The sequence below is a fragment of the Thamnophis sirtalis genome, unplaced genomic scaffold, assembly GCF_051295495.1.
Source record: "Thamnophis sirtalis isolate CommonGarterSnake01/CBP01778 unplaced genomic scaffold, rThaSir2_p1.2 scaffold_15, whole genome shotgun sequence".
In the NCBI taxonomy this organism is placed as follows: Eukaryota; Metazoa; Chordata; class Lepidosauria; order Squamata; family Natricidae; genus Thamnophis; species Thamnophis sirtalis.
The window spans coordinates 39969588-39995847 of NW_028261395.1; the positions used below are offsets into that span (position 1 = coordinate 39969588).

Below are 26260 nucleotides of genomic sequence, written 5' to 3' on the forward strand. Positions count from 1 at the left end.
GCCAGAGATTAATCGTTGGGAAGGCAGCAATCCAATGGGGCATTTTTCCCCGTGAAAACAATTGTGGTTTCCCCCCACCAATCCTTTTCTCCCACCTGAGAAAATAACCCAACTAAGAAAGGCGAGTTCCAAACTCTTCGTAATGAAAACAAAATATTCCGCCCTCTCGGTTTCTCTAGTTTCGCCCACGATGGGCAGAATGAAATGGGAGGGCTCCGGATGGCTGCAAGGGGTGGAGATAGCCAGGAGCCACAAATATTTAAAATGGGGGTAAGGAGGAGACGCACACAAACACACACACACACACACACACGGCCTCTTTTAGCAAGCACAAGACAACTGACTTGTTAAGAGGCAGCACTGCAGAGGAAAAGCTCTGATTCGGACAAAACCTCTGTTCCAGTGCAATTCCAACACATGGGTGGAAGGGCCCTGAATTGACAGGACGTGGGGGGCTTGGGGTTTTTTAGGAGTTATTTGGAACTAGAGAGGAGAGGGAGGAGAGAGGAAGAGAGAGAGAGAGAGAAAGAGAGAGAGAGAGAGAGCCATGATCATGCACGCCACCTTCAGCCCTCAACTGGCTAGCTTATGTGCCCTAACCCTCTCTTTGACTATATACCCAGCGTGGCTGCAAACCCTCCCCAAGAAAACCGGGGTGAGCAAGAACAGCAAGAGCCCCGGATGTTGCGAAGAGCTAAAGAAGCTGAAGGTCCAAGTGGCCAATCTCTCCTCCTTGCTAGAGGAGATGAGCAAGAAGCAGGACGACGTCCTGGGGCATGCCGTCACGCAGGTGATGGCCCTGGAAGGGAGCGTCAAGCTGATGGGCGCCCGCCTCGACGACGTGGAAGGGAAGTATTCGGAGGTGAATTCCCAGCTCGACATTGTGCAGCTTCAGGCGGCTCAGACGGTCACCCAAACGTCCACAGGTAAGGAAAGGCTCCCCCCTCCCCTTCCCCTGGCTAATGCTGACGGAGTAGCCTCAGAGCTTGACTCCCGGGAATGTATAAAATATAACTGGGAGGAGGGGAAGGGGAAGGACTGAGAGACTTAGATGAATCTTAAGGAAGAACTCCATTGTACGGGCGTTTATTCTGAAGCCGAGTGAAGCCTGAACTAATAAAGGAGAATATTTATAGCTCAGGGTTGAGTTGGTGCTCTCTGAGCAGACCAAAAATCAAGCAAGCAATGCCTCAATCAAGAAACTGCCAAAGAGTAAACAGTCCAAAAAAGAATCTCTTAAGACCAGCTCCCGAACAAGGCAAGCCACCAGAATATAAACTGACAGCAAGCAGCACTCCTTACAAACACTGATGACGTTACCTAGTTAGGGAAATGAAACGTCTGCAAGAAAACAAGCAAGCTCAGAGAGCACTGAGGAGCCTGAACTTTTGGGAGAATTCCCATCTTCTGGAACAGGTGAGGAATTCACCCAAGAAGTTTCAGCCTCTTTCTTTAGTTTGTTGCTAGCCTAAATAAAACTACTCGCCCCATTCAACTAGCAGGGCTGGGGAGCATAAACCCTAAACACAGCCCTTCACCGAAAGTGTTATCCTTTATAGGAGGGGCCATTCACCGTCTACCTGTGCCTTTACTCCCGAGCTGACCCTTGTTCCTTAGTTGTTCCCTTCTCTTGGCAGCTCTGTATATGCGCACATCGGGAACAAGCTCCAGCTGTTCTTCTGCCCCACTGATATCCAACTCCGAAGGCAGCTGATAACTGTCAGATGGCCCTGGCCCCCTCTCTGCCTCCGACACAGAGCCCTCATCAGAGCCTTCCCCAGACTCCAGGACTGGCCCATGTTCCTCCCCAACCTCCTCACTGTCTGAGTCTGCCGCCAGCTCTGCTGGCCACAACAGTATTGATTTAAAAAAAACAGGTGTCAAGCTTCCTTTCAGAGCCATTTTATAATGTTGAAATCCAGACCAATTTAATTACTAGCTACTCCCTCAACCCTCGCCCAACGTTTCAAAGCACTATTGGTTTTTCTTTATGACTCCAAGGCTAGTGAATCCAGGCAGCAGCTCAAAATTTCAAAAGAATCTCGTTCCTTCTCTTAACTATGTATCTTGGGCAACTGTATTACGTCGATTTCTCAGGCAATATTAAGCCTCTGCCAAGGGTCTAAAATAGGATGAAATCATCCTACACACACACAAAAACACAGACATATTTGGGGGGGAGAGTTTAGCATGTATACTTAGTATTTATATTGGGAGCTGTGGCTGCCAGCGGAGAGTTGCCAGATGAAGAGAACAGCTAAGGAACAGGGGTCGACTTAAGGCCACAGGTAGATGGTGAATGGCCCCTCCCATAGGGGAATAAAAGAGGAGCGAAAGGAGAGGGGAGTTTGCAGGAGACAATTAGTTCATTCCTGCAATCTTGCCAAGTATTGCGGCATCTGAAAGTTATCGGCCTGGCCACTCTCCAAGCCTGATAAAGGTCGGTAATTGTGAACTACCTTGAAAGACGGCGGGAGAGGAAAGACTTGGCTGGAGAGGAATTCACTGTCAATTAAATAAAAGGGGTTTATCGGGACGAGGACTTGGCTTCATGCTATTGGGGAAGCCTAGGTCACAACATGGTACGTGCTTATATCCAATGCAGTGAAAGGCCTATAAATATCTTTAGAATGGTGACACACCCTTTCTTTCTGAGGCAGAGACACAAGATTTGAGATGATGGGTAAAGCCAGATGACATGCATGGGAAACCTTACTCATTGTCCATAAAGACATCACAAATAGAATCAGACCGGAAAAAACACCCCAGCAGCCATCTCAATCATCGTTTTTACAGATAGTCCTTGGCTTACGACCACAATTGAGTCCAAAATTTCGGTTGTTAAATGAGACATTCGTTAAATGAATTTTGCCCCCTTTTAGGACCTGTCTCGCCCCCATTGTTAAGTGAAACACTGCAGTTGATAAGTTACTAACCCGGTTGTTAAGTGAATCTGGCTTCCCCGTTGATTTTGCTGGTCGGAAGGTCACAAAAGGTGGTCACGTGGTCTTGGGACATAGCCACAGTCATAAATATGAACCACCTGCCCAACATCTGAATTTTGATCCCGTGATCATGGGGATGCTGGGAAGATCGTATGCGTGAAAAAGTCGCTTTACTCAGTGCCATTGTAACTGTGAACGGTCACTAAACTGACTGTTGTAAGTTGAGGACTGCCTGTGTGCCCAGCTGGGCTTTGCTTTAATTTGCGGAAATCGTAAGTCGACGAGATATTTGCACGTGGCAACCGTATGTAGTATCAACTTTCTGGAGGGAAAGAAGGCAGCGACGGGCCCTCGGTTTTTCTGACGGGTGGGAATCATCCAACCTACTGAGCTTTGGTTTTCTCGTTCAGACGCCGTGTACGACTGCTCCTCCCTTTATCAGAGGAATTACAGATCTTCCGGAGTCTACAGACTTCTCCCTGATGAATTTCTGGGAAGTCCAGAACTCCAGGTGAGACGTTACACACGCCGTGGGAAGAGAGGAAAAGCAGGAAGCTATGGACTTTAGGACTCCTATAGGCATAAAAACTGTGTCTGTCTTAAGGGGGACGGGGTGGCTCAGGGGCTAAAATGCTGATTTTGTCGATCAGAAAGGTGGGCAGTTCGGCGGTTCGAATCCCTAGCGCCGCCTAACGAAGTGAGCTCCCGTTGCTTGTTGCTTCTGCCAACCTAGCAGTTCGAAAGCATGTAAAAAGTGCAAGTAGAAAAATAGAGGCCACCTTTGGTGGGAAGGGAGTAGCGTTCCGTATGCCTTCGGCGTTGAGTCATGCCGGCCACATGACCACGGAGGCGTCTTCGGCTTTGAAACCGTGATGAGCACCGTCCCCTAGAGTCAGGAACGACTAGCACATATGTGTGAGGGGGGGGAAACTTTTGCCTTTATGCAAGGTTTAGGATTCCTATAGACATAAAAATTGTTATCTATCCTAAGAGGACTCCCAGTTGCGTACAAAACATCCACAGCTCTATGGGATGGAATTAGGCTTCGACCATTTCGATTTGTTCTTTGCACCTTCCCAAAATGGGATGCAACTTTTCGGTGCCCTTCCCATTCCAGGCAAAGCCACAGTAGCATAGTGGTTAGAGTGCAGTACTGCAGGTTACTTCTGCTGCCTGCCGGCTGCCTGCAATTCAGTGGTTCGAATCCCATCAGGTTCAAGGTTGACTCAGCCTTCTGCCCTTCCATGGCGGAAGGTTGGTAAAATGAGGACCCAAATTGTTGGGGGCAAGAGGCTGATGCTGTAAACCGCTTAGAGAGGGCTGGAAAGCACTGGAAATTAGTATATAAGTCTAAGTGCTATTGCTATTTGCTCCACAAGAAAGGTAGGTGAGTTGCTTGAACATAGGCTTGAAACATGAAGTTACACTGATATTCACTGTCTTGGTAAATTACCGCCATGCCTGAGTGGTTCTCAACCTCTCTGAAGGTCCAAGGTTGGGTTATTCTCAATCTCAATCTGACCAGAGACTGAGTTAAATTTGAAGCCTTCTCTGCTTCCTGTGCCTGGCTCAGTCTGGCTGAAGAGAAACACCTTTTCTTGTTGGCTCCTGAGATTGGACGAGAGATACTTTATTCCTGGACCCTTACCTTATCCCTCCTACGCCCCTCTTTTCATTTCCCCAGGTATACTGTGACATGGAGACAGATGGGGGAGGCTGGACTGTTATCCAAAGGCGGAAAATTGGCTTGATCTCTTTCAGCCAAAATTGGAAGCAATACAAGGAAGGGTTTGGAAGCCTGCAGGGAGATTTCTGGCTGGGAAATGAGCACATCCATCGGCTTTCCAGGAGGCCGTCCATTTTGCGTGTGGAGCTGGAGGCAAGTACAGTGGCTTCACCTGCTCGGCCGACTTTTCTCTGACCGCTTGGTTAGAGGCTGTGGGATCTTGCAACATTCAAGAGCAAAGGAACTTGGAAAACATTGAGAAGCATTTCGGTGTTGAAGTACTGTAGAACAGCGGTCACCAACTGGTGGTCCGTGAGAAGAATTTGGTGGTCCGCTGAAAAATCATTTGCATTTTTTATATTGCACTAAATCTACATAGTCCTCAAACTACGCCCCCTGGGATGGATACACTTGCGTTGATGCAGAGGGGGGCAGAAATTCCGACTTGGGGTCTGCTTCAGCCTCCTGGTGGGGGGTTTTGGGCGAAGGCTGGAGGGAAGAACTTCTGGTGGCAAAGAACCGGAGGGCCTCATTCCAGTGGGGCTGCATCATGGCCTGGAACTGGCTGACTATCTCAGCCCACTGAGCCTCCAGGCGCCAGTACCTAGCCTTGCACTCTTGCAGGTCTTCCCTCTGCTTGGAAAGCCTATGCTCCTAGTCCTCAGTGAGGTGCTTCTCCTGAGCCTCCTTTTTGGTCAGATCCAATTTGAACTGAGTTGTTTTGCCAACTCTTTCTGATGATGGCTGCTTAGCTCCAGCAACTGCTTCCTGTTGGGGCCCTAAGGAGCCCCGGCGGGCAGGCAAGGAGTGGTTGGGAGGGGAAGGGCGAGTAGAGGCCGGTGAGGCACCCCTCAACATGAGTGACCACACCCAGCCAGCCAGTCATTAGGCAGATCATATTAGTGGTCTGCAGGATTTAAAATTATGAATTTAGTGATCCCTGAGGTCCAAAAGGTTGTTGACCCCTGCTTTAGAAGACCTGGGGGAGCTGGGAAGGGTTGCCAAAGGCGGTCTAATAATGCCAGTTTAGTCTTGTCCCATCAAACCGAAGCAGCGTAGACCAGGATTAGGCTGCATAACTATTTTCCTTGGGCAGCCCTGGCTAACTGGAGGCAGTGCATGAAAAGTATAGGTTCCATTGCATGTTATTGTATTTATTAAATCCAAAAAAACATGATCCAGTCTAAGGCCTAACACACAGAGTGACAGTTAGTTTCAGGTTAGTAGATTACATTCGTTTGTGGCTGAGTGCATAAAAGAAATGTACAACGTCAATTAAACAAAGAAGCCACTTCCTCTCCTCAGAGCTTGGTGAAACACCAATATTTCTGGTCAATATTTCCCTGAATCAAGCATAAATAAGGCAGAATGGGACAATTCGCCACAGCCAAATTGCCATGGCCCAGTCGCCACGGGACACGTTGCCACAGTCAACTCACCGTGGGCCAACTCGGTGCAGGACAATTTAACAATTCCATTCAATTACTTAAAATAAATTAAAATATATTTTCATTTTTGTCACTCACATTTCATTCTGTCCCTTCTTTTGCATCCTTTCTTTAATGATTCCATTTCACCTTCCGTCCTTCCGAGGTGGGTCAAATGAGGATCCAGATTGTTGAGGGCCAATATGCTGACTCTGTAAACCGCTTAGAGAGGGCTGTGAAGCAATGTGAAGCAGTATATAAATCTAAACGCTGTTGCTGTTTCTTTGATATTAGTGTAACTCTTGTCCACGGCAGGTTCTCCCGCGGTGAGTTGGCCGTGACGAATTGTCACAGACAATAAATAAGCGGTGTCTCCTTTTGATTTTCTTCTTACCCTGCAGGACTGGGATGGCAACAACGTTTTTGCTCAATACAGTCGTTTTGAGGTGGGCAATGAGTTGAGCGGCTACCGCCTGTTCCTGGGCAACTTCAGTGGCAGCGTGCCACGCGACTCCATGAGGTACCATAACAACACGGCCTTCAGCACCATGGACAAGGACAACGACAAGTGCTTGGATCACTGCGCGCAGTTACGCAAAGGTCAGCCGTGTGCCCAAAACTCCTCCTCTTCCTGTTATCAATGTTCGTTAAGTGGGACCCCCGTCCATCTTTGCATTTAAAGAACCCTCCCCAAATTCTACGTAGGAAAATCCATCCGTCCTGTAGCCCAGTTCCACCTGGTTTTCAGGTTGATTGTCTCTTGCTCAGATTCCAGAAGGGCAACTCTTCCAAAGTGTTGATTGCTCTGTTCTTTGGATTTTCCCCATTTCTCTTAAGAGAACTTATGTTCTCTTGACATAAATCAAGTAGTCCTTGACTTATGAGCACAATTGAGCCCAGAATTTCTGCTCCTAAGTGAGACGTTTGTTATGCGAGTTTTGCCCCATTTTACCAGTTTTCTTGCCACCCTTGTTAAGTGAATCACTGCAGTTCTTAAATCAGTAGCACGGTTGTTAAATTAATCCAAGGGATTGCGTGACACCCCCCCCCCCCACGGCACGGCAACCATCATAAATGTGAGTCAGTTGCCAAGCATCTGAATTTTGATCACATGACCATGGGGATGCTGCAGTGTGAAAAACAGTCTACACTTTTTTTCAGCGATGTTGTAACTTTGGACAGTCACTAAATGAACTGTTGTAAGTCGAGGACTATCTGTATAGCGTTTTGAGTCGTCTTCCTGCTCCATCAGGTATTCAGCAGTGGAAGAAAAAATACCTCCTCCACGTGGGATGAGTTGATTGGTATCATTTTCAATACAGGTCCTCCTCAAAGTACGACCACAATTGAGCCCAGAATTTATGTTGCTAAATGAGACATTTGTTAAGTGAGTTTTGCCCCATTTTGCAACTTTTCTTGCCCAAGTTGTTAGCAATTGTTAAGTTAGTCCCACAGCTGTTAAGCAAAACTTGACTTTGCTTCGTCATAAGATCACAAAAGGGGAATCCGGTGACCCTGGGACACTGCAACCGTCATAAATATGAACCAGTTCCCGAGCTTTGATCACGTGGCCACGGGGATGTTGCAAAGGTCACGAGTGTGAAAAACTGGTATAAATCCCCTTTTTTCAGTGCTGTTATAACTGAATGAAATGTTGTATGTCGAGGTAGGGAATGTTTAGACACGGCCGTCCCCCCGATGCTTTGTAATCCCTTGACCTTCAGAGATGAGGACCTTTTCAGAAGGATCACTCCATTGGCATCCAAGATTTCTCATCCATCTTTCTCAACAGGTGGCTACTGGTACAACTGTTGCACGGACTCCAACCTGAACGGGGTTTACTACCGTAAGGATGAACACAACAAAAGCACCGATGGCATCATCTGGTACAGCTGGCGTGGGAAACTCTATTCCCTGAAGAGGGTCGAGATGAAGATCCGGTCCACGGACTTCAAGGCCTAGAGGGACCCCAACCGAGTCAAGGGGGAAGCCCTGTCCATTGATATCAAGAATGAGCTTACAGGCGGGGGATGCCCTTCATCAGTAGCAAGGCAGATGCTCGCCTCTTTCAGCCTCCACCTGAATATCTCTGGATCTTCCTGACAACAATGTTCTCTATCGGGATGCTCACCTGTTCCCTGGAATTAACGTAGATTTGCCTTTGTTTATTTCCCTGGTGGACTGGAATAGTGGATTGCTCCATATGGGAAGCTTATGGAAATCGGACGCTTAGAGTTTTTTTTTAATTTTAATTTTTTGCAGTTGTAAACCAAATAGTGCTCTGTCCAAATGCCTCTTTCCCATCTGATAGTATAATAATTAAAAAAAAATCCTCTTGATTCTAAAACCGAGTTTGAGGCCAAGTATATAGCCCTCAGGACAAAAATGCTTCCAGTCAAGGAGAATTTCTGGAAATGTCAACCAACACGGTGTGTACCCTGTTTCCCCAAAAATAAGGCCTCCCTGGATAATAAGCCCAATTGGCCTTTTGAGCGCATGCGCTAAAATAAGCCCTCCTTGAAAATATTGCAACACACCAGCATCCAATGAGGTGACCACACTCGTTGCCTCCTGCACCTCAAAAATAATAAGACCTCCCCGACAATAAGACCTCCCTGGATAATAAGCCCAATTGGCCTTTTGAGCGCATGTGCTAAAATAACCCCTCCCCTCAAAATAAGCCCTCCCTGAAAATATTGCAACACACCAGCAGCCAATGAAGTAACCACACTCGCTGTCTCCTGCACTTCAAAAACAATAAGACATCCCTGAAAATAAGACCAAGTGCTTATTTCAAGGGTTAAAAGAAAATAAGACCCTGTCTTATTTTCGGGAAAACACAGTGTATGTGTGTTTCAACAATCTGGTGTCAACAGTGTGAAGAATCTGAGATTACAAAAGGGTAATTTGGTTACTGGCAAAGGAGAGCTGTAAATCTTTGTTCCAGTGACATGGAGACACTCTCCCCCTCCCCCTAAAAAAAAACCTTGGATAATATCAGATGGATATTTTGGTACTGAGGTTTTTGGCTCTGTCTACTAATTATGCAAAGGGAAGGACAGAATTTAGCATGAGTAAGTTTTTCACACAATGTTGTGTTTCTTGTTTAAAAAAAAAAAAGAAATCTCCACTTTCTTCCTTGATTCTAGACCAGTGAATGCAAACCTCTTTGGAACTTTGTGCCAAAAAGGTCACGCGGAAACATCGTGCATGTGCGCATGTTTGTCAGGGCTCCGGAAAAAACAAACTTCCAGGTTCTAGTGTGCATGCCCGCCCAATGATCAGCTGGCTGGCACACATACGCGGGGCCAGTTTTCGGCAGTGCTGCGCATGGGAAGGGACCCCGCTCCAAGATAGCTGAACACCAGACAATCAGCTGGCCGGCGCACATGCAGATATTGGTTTTTGGCACTGCTGGGCACATGGACAGCTGATCATCAGGCACCCATGTGCAACAGGAACCCAGAAGACAAACAGGCAAGGCTGTGGGGGCCAAGCGACATGGCGCCATCACGGCTCTAGACAAATTTCCCCAAGCAGGAACCACATGCTGGTGTTGCCAAGCCTAGGGATAACTCCAATCCTTGCTCTGGAATTGTTCCTGGCAAAAAGGACGTCCAGAGAAATGCCACATGGGCTTACCGACCGAGAGAGCAAAAGGGAAACAGCCTACCTGATGAGAGACTCGAGGATGGCTGGCGTGGGCCCCTTCTGGAATTCCAGCTCTTTGTAGTGTAGGGCCTTGGCATAGGCTCGGCACTTGGCAGCCCGCTCTCCCAGCAAGACAATGCCGTTGTCGTCCCCCAACGGCAGCGGGCCCTGCGTGGAGGAAGCCGCACAAAAGCATCAGGGCTGTGATGGGAGGGCAAGATTCCAGTGCAATCTAGAGCAGGGCCCCACAACCTGCGCCTGAGGCCGTAGTAGCTGGCCAATGCATGCACAGGTGTGTACGCGCACAGCAGTGCTCGCGTGTCACAAGCATTGTGGGCGTTCACCGCCCCACTTGCATGAGCAACAGGTGTGCGCATATGTGTCTGCCCTTCCCACGAAACCATTCCCTTTCTTCCCCTCCTCCCCCCGGGCCGCCAACTTGGAAAGGTTGGGGAACTAGGATCTAGAGAACCTTATGTAAGCAATTAAATGCAAGCTTATTCATGAGCCCTGGAGACGCAGTGGTTATTATTATTACTATTATTGTTGTTATTAGCGTATGGCATTTTTCTGTACCCAGGAGACCACTAAGCTACTGCAGAGTTGTAGTGTTGCGGCCTATCCACCACCAGCCCCTCCAGCAGCCAAATCAGAGGAGGAGGAGGCAGCGTGGAACTCAGGTTCAGCATCAGAGCAACCTGAGAGCTCCGAGGGAGAAGAGGGAATGGAGCTGGCAGAGAGGGAGAGACAGAGGTGGAGCTTGGGCCGTCCGTCAGCCCTCAGATGGAGAGTCAACAGCCCCCAGCTCTGGAGGTGGCTGATGAGGAAGAGAAACAGCTGGGTCCATTGCCTGATGCACGGATGCACAGAAGTCAGAGGAGAGCAGTGGAAATCTATGGGCCGGTCCTTGGGATGGAAGAGCCACCGCTGCTAGCGAAGCCCCTCCCTAGCTCTGGGGATAAAAGGCAGGGGGCGGAGATGAATAGGTGTGAAAAACAGCTAATCGTCTTCATTAGCCTGCGAGAGAAACTTTTTGCCGGGGCTGCCGGCGCTCCTAATAAAGGAATCTTTTGAGTTGAGTTTGTTGTGTTTGGGGAGCTGGGTCAGAACACGTAGTTTGACTTGCCAAGGTACCAGCCATGTTATAGGAAATGCTTGCATGCTTCCTAAGATGTGCCACAGGAGGGTGAGCTGGCTTTGCACCAGAGAGAAAGACAAGCGACTCTTCCGGCAGTGTCACTCAAGGATCCTCTCCCTTCCCGGAGCTGCCTTGCAAACAGGCACCACAACTAGGAAGGTTCAGAGCCACCCCGGAATCTGACTGCCTGCACAGAGCACAAGCTCGTCTCCCCATCAAAGTGGTATCTATTTATCTACTTGCATGGAACATGCTTTCGAATGGTTAGGTAGACAGACGGTGAGGTGAGTGACAGGAGCTCACCCTGCCACGCAGTGCTAGAGCTTGAACTGCTGGAGATGAGACCATTTCCAGCGTCATTAAGCCACTGAGCCACTACCATTTGGTACCGTGGTTAGAATGTAGTAGTGCAGCTTTACTCTGCCCACTGCCCACAGTTCCATCCTGAGCAGCTCAAGATCGACTCAGCCTTCCATCCTTCTGAGGTCAGTAACACGAGGACCCAGATGGTTGGGGGCAAGAGGCTGACTTTGTAAAACGCTTAGAGAGGGCTGTAAAGCACCTTGAAGCGATTTATTAAGTGCTATTGCTATTTTTGCATTATCAGCAAAGTCACCTGTCTCTTTGCAAGATCAGAGCAAAGTTGTTAAAAAAAAGAAAAGAAAAAGAAAGTCAGAAAAATTCCACCCCGACGTGTCTTACCTTGTCGCTGTGCTCCATGAACTCCGCCAAATTGAGCAGGGTCTGGGTGACCTCAGCAATATCTTGAGACGTCAGCGCCAGCTCGATGCTACGGATCAGCTCATCCTGCTGGTCTTCGTTCAGCTCAGACCAGCATGAAACAAAGGCTGCATTAAACAGATCTCTGGGGGTGGGTGGGAGGGGGAGAGAGATGCAAAAGAAGGACACGCAGAATGAAACAATAAATCTTCCAACATTGAACATATTACTTCACTGATCCAAACTGAACCCAGAACCCACCTCTCCTTAGAGTCCATAACTGCACAGGAGAGAATTTCTAATGGAAACAACCATCAGACATGGGAACTGACCAGCAACAGGAAAATCTTTCTTCTCAAGCTACCCCGTAATAGTCTTTCAGCATTCAAACAATTTTTTCTCTGTCCCATTTGCTACGTTTTACTGATGTACGTCACCTACCCCCTCCAGCGTTCAAGCACGGATGCGTAACTCACTATCCTTCATTCCATTTTCCCCATCAAGCGCAAGTACTTAAGTCTTGAATGTGTTCATCTTCAAATGTACAGCATACGAGCGATTTAACCTTTGCTGTAAAACATTCGGGTTCTCAACCAAACACCCGTCAGCCTCCAAAAGTTCACATTCCAAATGTCCATGGAGATTCTCAGTCATGGTTGTAGCAAAGATGCTTTTTCAAGAGGCAGCTGGACTTTCTTGTGGAATACAGGTGAAGAGGGAAGTCACATCATGGGAAACCATTGTTGTGGTCCGCCAGTGGCCTGCAAAGCTGGCAGCAGAGTCAGACAGTGAGGAGGTTGGGGAGGAACATGGGCAAGTCCTGGACTCTGGGGAAGGCTCTGTGTCAGAGGCAGAGAGGGGCCAGGGCCATTTGAGAGTTATGTGCTGCCTCCAGAGCCTCCGGAGTTGGACATCAGAGAGGCCAAGGAACATGGGGTAAGTGTTCCCACTGCACGCATGCAGAGCTGCCAGAAGGCAAGAACAGTTAAAACAAAAGGGACAACTGGGGAGGTAAGGCTTGGAGGTGATTGGACCCTCCCACAGGACATAAAGGAGGAGCAAAGGCACGTGAGCCTTTGCAGGAAGCAACTTTGTTCATGCTGGTTTAGTTCTGAAGCTCCGTTTGCTCTGTGCGGCCTTGCCAAGCTAATTGCTAATTAGATCCTTGGCAGCCTTTCAAGGAAGATAAAGCTGGGTGCTTATCAGCCTTATCCCAAAAGACTTTGGCAGACTACCGTCGGACTCATTACGGGGTGATAATGAACATAATACACAGCCTTTGAAATAAAAAGAGGGGTTTTGGGGGGGACTAAGCATATGCTTTTTACTGATCAGGAAGCCGAGGTCAGAACATCCATGGTCTCATCTGGGTCCAGTTTTAGTTTCCAAATATTGCTGGGCAAAGTCCTGTGAATTGTTGATGTGACGGCTGGTGTTGCCAACTGGAGGAGCTAATAAGGTGCTTAGATGTTTCACAAATGTTGTCGGTGACAAAATTGATGCCGCTGACAATTTGTCTGAGTGGGAGTCCCCTCTTTGTGGATTTTGGGGAGTCCACAAGAAAGACCAGTTGACGCTTGAAAAAGTATCTTTGGGATTCACACCCCCAAACCAAAACACTTCTCTCTCTCTCTCTCTCTCTCTCTCTCTCTCTCTCTCTCACACACACACACACACACACACACACACACACACACACACACACACACACACACCTTAAACATTTTTTTTACCCTTGCACTAAACGACCCAAGGGGACCTTTCTTTGTCTTCTCCCTGGATTGAGGTTGAATTTCTACCTGGCCATGGGGTTGTAGGCCTGAGCCAAGGCCCAGCACGAGCGCAGTGAGGGCGATGAGGAGTCTTTCAACAGCTCCAGGCTCAGCCGTCTCAACCATTCCAACCAATCATCCTTGGAAACTCTTCGGGCTGCTCCCCAGGCCTAGAATACAAAGGGCTCTTCTAGGAGTTGCCGCAATCAGCTACTCGTCAGGGACAGGAAAACTGACAGCATGGGAGCCACGGGGCCCCAACTCCACTTCTGCGGCCCTGAAAGTCCCCCCAAAATCATCTTGCTGAAACTCAGTGAAAAATTTCTGGGGTTCAATGGGCTGCTTTGTGATGGCACAAAGAGTTGGAAGATGGTCACACAACTCTAGATACGTAGGGGTTTCTCAAGCTTGCCCAACTTGAAGGTGTGCGGACTTCAATTCCCAGAATTCCCCAGGCTGCTCTCAGTCCTAACCAGCCAAACGTTCTGGCTCTCATATTGAATAACTGGATGAATTTGAATTTCACAAGCTTGCACTAAGATCTAATTGGATGCTGCTTCCCAACCATTTAAAGTTTTAATGCTGCCTGAGGTTTATAAAATAATATCGTCAATTTCTATGGTTATTAGTCCCTATTGCTAGCCTGATCCTCCATGAATCTGTCTGCACAGGGACAGCAATCCCCATTTCTCCAGTTGTCCGGAAGCTTCATTTTTAAAAGTTTTTCAAATGTGGGGAAACCAGTCTGACAAATACAGCCTCCATTTTGAAAGTGACACGAAGTCTGCCAGATCAGTGGTGTCAAACTCAAGGCCAACGGGACAAATATGGCCAACAGGGGGCTTAAATCTGTCCCGCGGGGCCACCCTGGAACAGCAAGGGACTGTCCCGCTCTGCCTCTGCCAATGAAAACAGAGTCCAGGAGGGCCGTGCAGGTCCCCCCCCGGGGCCACTTTTTCAGCCATGATGACCTCCTGCAACCTTCTGCCAGCGAAAATGAGCTGTTTTGGCTGGCAGAGGGCTACAGGCCATGGCAACGAAAACAGGGCCTGGTGTGTGTGTGTGCGTGTGTGCGCGTGTGTGCATGCAGATGGCTCCCAGGCTCCGTTTTCGCTGGCAGAGGGCTAGCAAACAAACTAAAAACAAAACCAAGTGAGAAATGTTTCCCCTTTTGCATTTGAACATGCAAGAAGGGACAGGAAAGGAGAAAGGGAAAGAGGAAAGACAAAGAAAAAGAAGGGAAGAGAGCAAGGAAGGAAAAATAAAGAGAGCCCATGTTCCTCCCCAAAGGTCAAACACAACCATGATGTGGGCCGCAATGAAACTGAGTTTGACATCCCTGTGTTAGATCATCCCAAACTGGTCCAGGAAAAATTTGATGCTGCAGAACATCAGAAACTGTTGCTGAGAATCGCTACTGATCTCCAGAAGCGTATCTCTGCCCAGCGCAGTGCCAAAGATTACCTTCTGTAAGTTGATGGTGCTGACGTGCAGCTTCTTCATGGGCCCCGTTTCGACCGGGCCGCTGACGAGGGCCTCTCCTTGGCTGCTCCTGTGCATGCGGTGCTGGTAGATCAGAGGGTCATCCTCTTCATCGGCGAGAGTGTAGCCCTAACACAGAGCAGAGATTCATCAAAACCAAACCCGGCTTTGCATTTGGGTAGCAATGCGGTGGTTTGTGCTTGTGGCCGAACGGAAGGGTCCAGGGTGAAACATTGGCACCGACGTGTCTCACCGTTTCAACTTGTCATTAGAGGAAGGGGGGAGGGGTTGCTTACGGGAGGCTTAACTCAGGGGTGGTCTTCAAAAATTTCAGCAACGGGTTCTCTGCCCGGTTGCTGAGTGGGTGTGGCCCACCGGTGGGTTGCAGACGGTACGCCCCGGTATGGGGGTACTGGCACCTGCCGGGAGCACCGGGTACCATACGGGCACAGTGCTCCGGAGGGCCCACCCGAGCGCCTACCTGTATTTGAGCTCTTTGGCACTTCCGCGCGTAGAGCGTACAACGCCTGCGTGATACTCCCCCGAACAGCTGGAGCATCGCAGAGGCGTCACGGAGGTAAGGATGCATGCGCAGACATTGCGCGCCGTGCATGTGAAAGAGGCCGAGTCCTGTTGCACAGTACTGGTTGCAACAGGATCCAGAACCCACCACTGGTGTGGCCATGGTGGACGTGGCTTAGTCGACCTCCTGCACCATGGCGGGCCCCCTGTTTTCACCTTCCCCAGGCTCTGGAGGGTTTCCTTGAGGCTCCAGGAGGGCGAAAACTGCCTCTCCCGGGCTTCAGAGGCCCTCTAGAGACAGGAAATGGAAGTTCCTGGAACTTCCCCCTCCCCAAGCCTCCGTGCAGGTCCTGCACTTACCTCGCATCCAAAATGGGCCATGTGGAAGCCCCTGAGAGGGGCGGGGTGGGAGGGGCCATCAGGGGTGGGATTTGGAGGTTCTCTGAACCAGCCATAACATTAGCTATGGGTTCTCCCGAAGTCAGGCGAACCTGTAGCAGCCCATCCCTGGCTTAGCGAGAAAAAACAAAAGTTCTGCAGGCCCACTGAAGTTCGTGAGAAACTGGAAACTTTCAAGGACTCTTGAGCAGGTGTGCAAATGAGACACATAGTTCCATAACAATGGGAACTTTACTTGGCCTATGTGGAAAACAGGGGGGACTCGGGCTGGGAAACCATTGATTAATAAATATTATGTACTGGGGCCTGAGAAACTCAGAGTTAGGTTTATTTCAGCCTTCTCGGGTTATGTATTCAATAAACCAGTAAGTTTTTCAGCAAATAAAATGACCCTGGGCTTTTATTTGTATACTCAAGCTGGATGTTGACAGGAAGGATTTGATTGCCTCCCCGTATATATATGAAGAAACATTACGGAATTAAAGTGAAATTCCGGTGCTTTGATAAGCTCAGGGCAGGAGCACAGATGAGAGACAGGTGTCCTTCAAATGAACAGCTTTTACCCTGCCATCTCATTCGGCTTCCTGAGGAGTCACTGACCTTCACAATCCTGCAGATGAGGACGTCGTATCGTTGGTGGTTTATTCTGTGACGCACCAATACTTTGTTGACCATCGGGATAAAGATCTGATACTGCAGGGGTGAGAAGAAGAGGTAGCACCCGGAAGACTCTCTTTTCTCTTTTTTTGGGGGGGGGGCAAGGACGACAACGGAAGACAACAGCAGCTCAGGAAAAACGCCACGAGTGAAATGTTAAAAAATGAAATCTGCACAGGGATGCAGTCCTGAGAGCCAACTTATCACATTCGATGTACGCTTTCAGAAACAGCTCCAATAAAATCGTTACATTTTTAAATAATAGATGGTTACATTTAAGGAGTTTGTCTTTTGGCTGTGGAGTATTTTACAGCTCCTTGTTATCGTGTTACTTCTTTGGCCAAATTTTCAAGTGCCACTGATCCATTTAAAGGGGTAGTTTCATATTTTGTAATAAAAAAGCCTGCAGGATATAGCCAACATTTCATTTACACGTATACCATCCAATATCTCATTAAATGTTACAATGTCACTTCTCCAATCACCTAAGGAACTATTTAAAGAATACAGAATAACAGAGTTGGAAGGGACCTTGGAGGACTTCTAGTCCATCCTCCTGCACAGGCAGGAAACCCTATACCCGGGATGGCGAACCTATGGCACGTGAGCCACAGGTGGCACATGGGGCCATTTCTCAGGGCAGGCGAGGCGTTGGCCTACGGGTGCTGGCCAGCTGACTTCAGCCTTTTTGTGAGGCCTTTTTTCGCCCTCCCCAGGCTCCAGAGGGCGAAAACATCCTCCCCCATCCCCCCAGGAGGCCCTCCGGAGGCTTCAGGGAAGCTTCCGGAAGGTCCCTGAAGCCTCCGGAGCGCAAAAAGCCGGCCCTACGGGCAAACCGAAAATTTGGGAATGGACTTCCGGTTTGCTCGTAGAGCTGGTTTTAGCCCTCCAGAGCCTTCAGGGACCTTCCGGAAGCTTCCCTGAAGGCTCCGGAGGGCTAAAATCGGCCCTACAAGCAACCCGGAAGTGACTTCCAGTTCGCTCGTAGGCTCGTTTTTTGCCGTCCGGAGGCTTCAGGGAAGCTCCAGAGGCCTCAGGAGGGCCTCCGGGGACCAGGGGGGTGGGAAGCTGTTTTAGCCCTCCCCAGGCTCCTATAAAGCCTCTGGAGCCTGGGGAGGGTGAAAAAGCATGCAAAAAATGAGGGGGAGCGCTGGTCATGCGTGTATGCGCTCTGAGGGTCGGGCATTGCATTATGGGTGTGGCACGCCCGTGCACGAGCCCCCTGCGCTCCCTCCGCTTTTGGCATGCGAGCCAAAAAAGGTTTGCCATCACTGCCCTATACCATTCCAGACAAATGGTTGTCCAACATCTTCTTAAAGATTCCCGGTGTTGGAGCATTCACAACTTCTGGAGGCAACTTCTGTTCCCCTGATTCATTTTTCTAACTGTCAGGAAATTTCTCCTCGGTTCTAAGTTGCTTCTCTCCTGGATTAGTTTCCACCCATTGCTTCTTGTCCTCTGCCCTCAGGGGCTTTGGAGAATAGCTTGACTGCCTCTTCTTTGTGGAAGCCCCTGAGACATTAGAAAACTGCTATCGTGTCTCCCCTAGTCCTTTTCTCTTGACTGGCCATACTCAATTCCTGCAACCGTTCTTTATATGTTTCATAGGAAAGGATTTAAATTCAGCAAAGTGGAGATCTCTCTCCTTGGAAAAATAATAATACCTTTTTCCCCAGCTGGAAGACCAGGGAGGAGAGCGTGTCCATGGCAGTTGTGCGAAGCTCTGGGCTCTGGTCAAGAGTTCGCACGATGGGATGGATAATCCGCGAAGCATAATCCGTGAAATCAAGGGACTCCGTTAATCGGTCCACAGTTTCTAAGGCAGCTCTGGAAGACGGGAGGAAACAAAGCACTGCAATTGCAAAATCAATTCAGGTTAAGGGTTAGGGACACAGAGAAACCCAAAATTGAATTGTGAGCCGCCCTGAGTCCCCTTCGGGGGGAAAGGGCGGCATATAAATATAATAAAAATCAAAAAATCAAAATCAAATCAAAAGAGGGACAAGTGTGGATGTCCTTTTGAGAAAATTCTAAGTATTTGGACAGTACCAGCAGCATCTTTCATTAAAAGCCCGTAAAACAGTGGAGATGCATGTGGACAACATCCATTCTTACTTGCGAGCAGACAGGGGGGCATCGGGGGCATCAAAAAGCTTCACAATGGGAGGCAGCAGTAAGTGCAGGTAATCGTCCAGATTTGCTCCAAACAACTGGATGGCATTCAGCAGCTGGAAAGGACAGAAAGTAAACTCCATAGGAACCAAGGGCAAGGTTCAAAACAGCCACTGTGGGTTTAAGTACCGGCATATGTTCTCATGGCAGAAAATGAAGAGGAACTAAAGAGCCTCTTGATGAGGGGAAGAAGGAGAGTGCAAAAGTTGGTTTGAAACTCAACATTAAGAAAACGAGGATCAAGGCATCCGGCCCTCTCAATTCCTGGCAAATAGACAGGGGAGAAATGGAGGGAGTGACACATTTTATTTTCCTGGGCTCCAAGACCACTGCAGATGGGGACTGCAGCCAAGAAATTAAAAGATGCTATTCCTGGGGAGGAAAACTATAGCAAATCTAGACAGCATGCTAAAAAACAGAGACACCCTGGCAACAAAAGGGCATCTAGTCAAGGCGATGGTTTTCCCAGTTGCAATGGATGGCTGTGAAAGGGGGACCATAAGGAAAGCTGAGCGCCAAAGAATGGAGGCCTTTGAACTCTAGTGCTGGAGAAGACTCCCGCAGAGTCCCTTGAATTGCAAGGCCATCCAACCGGTCAGTCCTAGAGGAGATCCACCCTGACTGCTCTTTAGAAGGCCAGATCCTGAAGAAGAAACTCAAATCCTTTAGCCACCTGATGAGAAGGAAGAAGGACTCCCTGGAGAAGAGCCTCATGCTGGGAATGATGGAGGGCAAAAGAAGAAGGGGACGGCAGAGAAGGAGGTGCCTGGATGAAGTCACTGAAGAGTCGGCCTGAGCTTCAATGGACTCCAGAGGATGGTAGAGGACAGGAAGGCCTGGAGGAACGTTCCCCATGTGGTCACAATGGGTTGGACACGACTTCGCAACTAACAACATGTTCTAACCCTAATTTTTTTGAGAAAGTATAAAGCAATTGGGATACGCACTTCCATGTTTTTAGCAGAACTGAAACAAATGATGTTAGGTCAGGGGTGTCAAACTTAATTTCATCAGGGCTGTGGTTGAACTCAGGGGGCTGGCCGGGCGTGGCTGACTGGGTGGGAGTGGCCAGTTTGACACCACTCCCCAAACTGCTGGCATGTTTCCTCTTCGCATTGGGTAGACCAGGAAAAACCCCACGGGTCAGATCCGACCACATCATGGGCTGGATTCAGCCCGCAGGCCTTAAATTTGACACTCCTGTGTTAGGTCTTCCTGGGAACGAAAGACACCTAGGCAAGATGAACTTTTCCAGGCCTGCAGCAGGCCAGGATTCGGAGGGCCAATCGTAGTTTGAATCAGACCAGGGTGTGGGATGCATGCCCCTGTGCCCCCTGCTCACCTTGGTGGAAACGCTGCGGGTGCTGCTGCTGTCGTGCATGAAGACGCGAAGCATGTGCGGGATGAGCTGAGGAAGGTAGAGTTTGAATTCCCCGCCGAGGGCCACCACTATCTGCTCGATGAGGAGGATAATTGTGCTCTGGATGGAATTATTTACTACCCAGAAATCCTGGATGGGGGGAAAAGGTGGAAAGTGAGCAATGTTAGGACAGAAAGCCGGAAAACATGAAAAAGAAATGACTCCCATTGCAATGCTACAGGTTAAAGGGTTTGAAGGTTAATTCCAGCATTTGAAGCTTCCATTCCATCTCAGAAAGATGGAAATTTGCTTTGTGTTCAAAATCTTATGGTGGACCAAGAGAAATCTCTGCAGACATCTGAGACTGGATCCCCCCCCCCCCCCAGTTTAGAACAAAAAAATCCGCTTGGATAACAGCAACTTTTCTTTTCTTTTTTTTTAACTCTCCTGCTTGTCCTGGACATCCTTCTTGAATACATTTTCCAGCATTGCAGGTATGAATGTGTCAAAAAGCTGAAACTGTTTTCTCAACCGAAGAGCCAGGGAAATATTGTAAAACAGCTGAACATATTTTGTTCTTGATTCCTTATTGATGAACTAACTCCAATATATGCACTGTGCCACTGCCTTTTTCATTTGGCCTTTCATAGGTAAAAGTTCCCCTCGCACATACACGCTCGTCGTTCCCAACTCTAGGGGGCGGTGCTCATCTCCATTTCAAAGCCAAAGAGCCAGTGCTGTCCGAAGATATGATCACGTGGCCGGCATGACTCAATGCCAAAGACGCACGGAACGCTGTTCCCTTCCCACCAAAGGTGGTTCCTATTTTTCTACTTGCATTTTTTACGTGCTTTTGAACTGCTAGGTTGGCAGAAGCTGGGACAAGTCGCAGGAGCTCACTCCATTACGTAGCACTAGGGATTTTGAACCGTCAAACTGCCAACCTTTTCTGATCGACAAGCTCAGTGTCTTAGCCACCGAGCCACCGACATAAGCTGCTGCTTAATGTCAAAGGAAATTCAGGCCCAGGGAGTTCTATGTCTCCCTCTTCTAAAACATTTCCCGCGAGTTGGAATTTCTTGGAAAGGTTCACAGCTGGGTACTCACCCTCATGAGGGTAACAATTTCATCCATGTAAGGTCGGATATGGCTTCTCACAAAGGACACCAGCATTCCCAGCTGCTGGAAAAGGAACTGGAAAGGGAGAAAGAGCAAAAACGGCACTTTGAGGGGCTTTCGATCCTCACCCCGCCTCCCCCTTCACGTCTTCGTTGGCTTCAGTGTCATGCTGTCTCCCCGAGCACACATTTCATTTCACACGGCTCACAACCAGGGCTTGCCAACACTGTGTGGCACCTCAGGGAGAAGGACTCTGAAGCATTCAGGCAAGCACCAGAGGTTTCAGGCATGCCAGTATAAACACCGGAGAGAAAAAGATTCCCAAAGTGTCCCAACCTTGCTTTCCAAGCCTGTCCCTGCCCTTCCTCAATGTCTTCAAACACACACGACTTTTTCCCTGCCGTTGGTAAACTTTCCCTCTCTGCGTGCCCAGCACCCTCCTTGGGAAAAGAGACAGCAGAAAACCGAGGCCGCTTGCAAAAAGAGAGGCAGTTAAGTTTCAGGCTGAGAATCCAATGATCAAGAGAGATTTTTTGGGACCGGTGCAAATCGGGATCCACTTGATCATCCACCTTGATAATGCAAAAGAGATCAGAGAGAGAGAGAGAAAAGGAACGGAGGGAGGGAGGAATTAGTGAGAGAGTGCTGCGAAAAAGAAGTAGCAAAGAAGGTGCCCGGAGCGCTTCTTATTCTTTGATTAGGAATTTGAGAAGCATTGTAGCCAACGCAGGAAGTGCCTTTTTAGGGCATTTAAATGCCAAGCGTACCCACCTCGGCTCTTCTCCCCAGCATACTATCACCATCTTCTTTTACCTGCAAATTTTTAAAGACAGTAGGCAAAGTGCATCAAAGGCAGGCCAGATCTGGTCAAGCAACAAAGGCAGGGAGACCAAAATGTGGGCTTCGGCAGCCACTCAGTGGTTTCATTCTGGGAGAAGGTGAGTCTCCAAAAGCTTCTTCAGAGTGGCTCCCACCCAAAGCACAGCTTGTGCTCGGTAGGGATTCCATGGTTCCCAGCTAGGATGTTATTCAGGGCTCCAGGCCTTCAATAGATGCTGAAGCTGAGTCCGGATGGATTCTGCTTGGACTTCCTTCCTTCCTTCTTCTCCTCTTCCCTTCCTCCTTTCCTCTCTATTGCCTCCCTTTCTCCATCTTCCTTCTCTTCTTCCTTCCTTCCCTCCCTCTTCCTTCTGTCTTCCCTCCCGCTCTCTTTCTTCCCTCCCTCCCTGTTCCTTCTGTCTCCTCTTCCCTCCCTCCCTCCCTCCCTCCATCCCTTTTTTTGTTTTGTTTTCCTTTCTTTCCCTGGGCTGCATTCTGCCTCTCGCAGTTACAGTCAAGGTTTGATCCAAGAGATTAACCGGGTTTATCAGTATCAACCTAGCGGCTGGCCAGGAAGGAATTGTTGTCTCTCTTTGCCCCACAGATCTCCACCTGCAGTTGCAACAAACTCACTGATGAACAAGTGTTTCTCAACCTGGGCTGTTTGAAGAGGTGTGGGCATCAGCTCCCAGGGGATTCTGGGAGTTGAAGTCCATACACCTTCAAACAACCAAAGATGAGAAGCACAGTAGACCTTTGCAGGTGACGATGGCTTCTCGAAGAGTTGCATCAAGGTCTCGTTGACCGTGGCCTGGGGCAAGACGGAATTTGTGAGCCCTGGGCAAAATAAGACACTTAAAAGGTAGCAGATTAACAAGAGTGGCCGGAAACTGGGAGAACTTACTTACAGTAGGGACAGCCCACTTTCTCCCCTTCTGAAGAGGACAAGGCAAAACCCGTGAGTGGTTACAGACTTGAGAACAACAACTGTGCAAAAGCACACCAAGAACAGCTGGACTGAGCTAAAGACGCTTCATTTCTCTGGGCAGGAGAATGATTCCACCTGGGAGTATTTGCCATTAAAAAGGAAGTCACAGGGCAGCCAGCTTTAGGATGAAGGAGAGGAGAATGGTTGGCATTGCACCATGTTTCAAAAGAAACAAAAAAAAAAACCCCAGGGAACGGAAATGATCATTCACTTCTTCAGCCCGCTGGCAGCACAGATCACTCAGCCAGCCTCTGTGTCAGACCTGGAAGCCATTTTTTTACATTTGGGCCTTCAGGCCTGCCACATTTTCTACTGTGGGGAAATGGGAGGGGGGATTATATAGAGTATGGGAAATATATAGTCTAAATAACATTCCTTTCTCAGAGAGTCAAGGACACCTTGCCCTGCAGCTGCGAGGTGGTGACAGGGAGGCATCTCCAGTTTTGGACGGTGCCTGATTGGACCATGGGATGGACCTGTGGGTGCTGGGCGGGGACTTGGACTTTCTTTTGGGTGGGGAAAACCCGGAAACTTTCAGATTTGGGTTTTCCCAGATGTGCCAATAGGACAACTCTAATAAAATGGAAGAGAGGAAACTCAAGCGTCAGAGTCTTCTTTCTTTGGGGGTGTTACATGGAATTAACTGACATTAACCCGAATCCTCTTTAACAACTCTACCAGCTCCCCCAAACTCTGGGGTGCTGTCCGGGGTCCTGAGCCCCAACGATTCCCAGGCAGCGAAAAGACTCAGGAAACATTGGGTGTGTGTGTGTGTGTGTGTGGTTGTGACATTCTGTCCCCCTCCCTTCTCAAAAGAGCCACATTTTCATGTATTTTTTTCTTGGCTGTTTGAAGCCATTTCTGCTTTCCGAGGACAGTAGAAAGAGAAGCCACTCCCTGCAGGGCCACACTCACCTCCCGGATGGCCCCATCGCAAACCCGAATGACGTTGAGGAAAGTGGGCATCACTTGAGGCAGGAACTGCACGCACTTGAGGCCGAGGGACTTGAAAATAAAGGTGATGGCTTGGACCACCATGGTGTGGTGATGGGACAAGGACTGGTCCCGGAAGATCCTCATGAGCGCCACCATGGAGACGGCGGGATAGAACTCGTCCAGCGGGAGGTTTCCCATATTAACCAGCATCTCACTGGTGCTGTAGTCAGCTGGAAAGGAGAAGACTCTCCATTCAAGGTCTGCAGAGCGCAACAGGTGACCAACATCTAAAGCAGGCCGAAACTGCACTGTGCGTAATGACTTTATGGATCTGAGATGCAAGAAGGACCTTAAGAAGGATGGAGCCAATCATCGACTCCACTGGATGCCCTGAATGTTCTTTTGTTTTTAATTTTGATTCCGATAATCCAATTTAGTCATACAATGGGTTTGCTTCTAAGCATCCAATGCCACATGAAGAGCCAGGGTGGCACAATGGTTAGAATGCAGTGTTGCAGGCTGACTCTGCCCACTGCAAGGAGTTCGATCCTGACTGGTTCAAGGTTGACTGACTTCCATCCTTCCGAGGTCAGTAAAATGAAGACCCAGATTGTTGTAAAAGCGCTGTGAAGTGGTATATAAGTCTAAGGGCCCTTCCTTCCTTCCTTCCTTCCTTCCTTCCTTCCTTCCTTCCTTCCTTCCTCCCTCCCTCCCTCCCTCCCTCCCTCCCTCCCTCCTTCCTTCCTTCCTTCCTTCCTTCTGGTTAGTATTGCAAGCTAATTCTTCTGATTGCCAGCAGTTCGAGCCTGGCCAGCTCAAGGTCGACTCAGCCTTCCATCCTTCTGAGGTCGGTAAAATGAGGACCCAGATTATTGAGGGCGATAGGCTAACTCTGTAAACCGCTTAGCTGTAAAGTGCTGTAAAGCGGTATATAAGTCTAAGTGCTATTGCTATCTTCCTTCCTTCCTTCCTTGTGGTTAGAATGTGGTATTGCAGACTAATTCTGCCGACTGCCAGCAGTTCGAGCCTGACTGGCTCAAGGGTGACTCAGCCTTCCATCCTTCAGAGGGCAGTAAAATGAGGACCCAGATTGTTGGGGGGGGCAATATGCTGACTCTGTCAACTGCTTAGCTGTAAAGTGGTATATAAGGCTATTGCTATTGCTACCCAAGCTCAAGTGAGCTAATTTCTGATTTTTTAAAAGTGAACTACTAAATAACATGATTTTTTTCTGACAAGAGGCCGACTCAGAACGTTCATTCCTCAGTTCACTTACAAGAATCTTGGCTGGATTTAGATTCTGAGAGGCTGACAGCCGAAGCATCCCTGGATTGATCTATCATACCAATGTTCACCTTATGTTTATATGGATCCAGAGCTCCCAGGAGGCCAAGGACGCGAATAGCCTAAGTGAAAATGGGGATAAAAACCAACGTAAGTTTGAAGGTTTGATTTGGATAAGTGGTTTCCCTGGGCACACTTTCTCCTGATAAAGGATCACATTAAGCCCTTCTTTTCTTGCAGGCATGAAAAAATGGATACAGCAAACCCATCTTCATTTGACACATTTGAGGGAGCTTTCCAAAGCTCCCCCTCCCCTCTCAGCATGCCAAGCCAAGGGGGCAGAGTCCTACCTCTCTTCGGGTACCCTGGTTTTGCTCTGTTTTCAAGAAGTTCAGCAGCACCTCAAGAAGAGTTGGATACTTCCGATAGGGTTCCACCACGTAGCCAGTGCTGGCTACCAGCTGTCCCAGCGTCCATAAAGCCACCTGTGAAAGTGATCCACCACAGAAGAAAACAGGATTACAGCCCCATCTAAATAGTTGGCCAACTGCTTGGCCGCATTGGCCATCAGAGAAGTAAACAGCATGTCAGCTTTCTCTAGCAGACACCCATTTTATTTCTACACAAAAGTGGTTTAATTTTAAAATAACAAACGCACAAACAGAACCGATTTAAGAACTTTCACAACAGGTGAACAGCGATATTGCCCATTTCAAGAGGGCAGCATGGCTAAAACATATGAAAAACGGTTGCAGGAACTGGGTATGTCTAGTTTAAAGGAAAGAAGGACTAGGGGAGACACGATAGCAGTCTTCCGATATTTCAGGGGCTGCCCCAAAGAAGGGGGGAGGGGTCAAGCTATTTTCCAAAGGCAAGAAACAATGGTTGGAAACTAAACAAGGAGAGAAGCAATCTAGAACTAAAGAGAAATTTCCTGACACTGAGAAGAATTAACCCGTGGAATGGCTTGCCTCCAGAAGTTGTGGTTTTTGAGAAGAGATTGGGTAGCCATCTGTCTGAAATGGTATAGGTCGTCTACTTGAGCAGGGAGGTGGACTAGAAGACCTCCAAGGTCCCTTCCCAACTCCATTATTCAGCCCAGGGGGAGAGAATCGGCCTTAAGCTCCCCTCCAGTCTCAAGGG

The 26260-nt window shown here is 48.7% G+C and overlaps 2 protein-coding genes across 3 annotated transcripts in view; one reads left to right on the forward strand and one right to left on the reverse strand.

Moving 5' to 3' along the window:
* Nucleotides 1-26260, reverse strand: part of MTOR (mechanistic target of rapamycin kinase) — a 78914-nt gene that overhangs the window by 38363 nt on the left and 14291 nt on the right. Inside the window, exons 17-29 of one of the 2 annotated variants that reach the window (XM_087702219.1) lie at nt 25468-25602; nt 25110-25239; nt 23813-24063; nt 21862-21903; nt 21079-21165; nt 19954-20121; nt 18555-18667; nt 18104-18266; nt 16383-16475; nt 14844-14990; nt 13407-13549; nt 11590-11752; nt 9772-9917 (exon numbers count right to left, since the gene is read on the reverse strand). In XM_087702219.1, the coding sequence (XP_087558345.1) occupies nt 9772-9917; nt 11590-11752; nt 13407-13549; nt 14844-14990; nt 16383-16475; nt 18104-18266; nt 18555-18667; nt 19954-20121; nt 21079-21165; nt 21862-21903; nt 23813-24063; nt 25110-25239; nt 25468-25602 (1781 nt within the window). The remainder of the gene's footprint in view (nt 1-9771; nt 9918-11589; nt 11753-13406; nt 13550-14843; nt 14991-16382; nt 16476-18103; nt 18267-18554; nt 18668-19953; nt 20122-21078; nt 21166-21861; nt 21904-23812; nt 24064-25109; nt 25240-25467; nt 25603-26260) is intronic. The other variant, XM_087702220.1, reaches the window with a different exon arrangement.
* Nucleotides 298-8445, forward strand: ANGPTL7 (angiopoietin like 7). Its single transcript, XM_014065403.2, has 5 exons — nt 298-926; nt 3356-3456; nt 4630-4824; nt 6500-6698; nt 7891-8445. The coding sequence occupies exons 1-5, from the start codon at nt 548-550 to the stop codon at nt 8058-8060; spliced, it is 1044 nt and encodes a 347-aa protein (XP_013920878.2). The 5' UTR covers nt 298-547; the 3' UTR covers nt 8061-8445.

Coding starts and splice junctions, on each gene's coding strand:
- ANGPTL7 (XM_014065403.2), top strand. CDS start 548: ATGATCATGCACGCCACCTTCAGCCCTCAACTGGCTAGCTTATGTGCC. Junction 927..3,355: donor GGTCACCCAAACGTCCACAG/GTAAGGAAAGGC, acceptor TTTCTCGTTCAG/ACGCCGTGTACGACTGCTCC. Junction 4,825..6,499: donor TTTTGCGTGTGGAGCTGGAG/GCAAGTACAGTG, acceptor CTTACCCTGCAG/GACTGGGATGGCAACAACGT.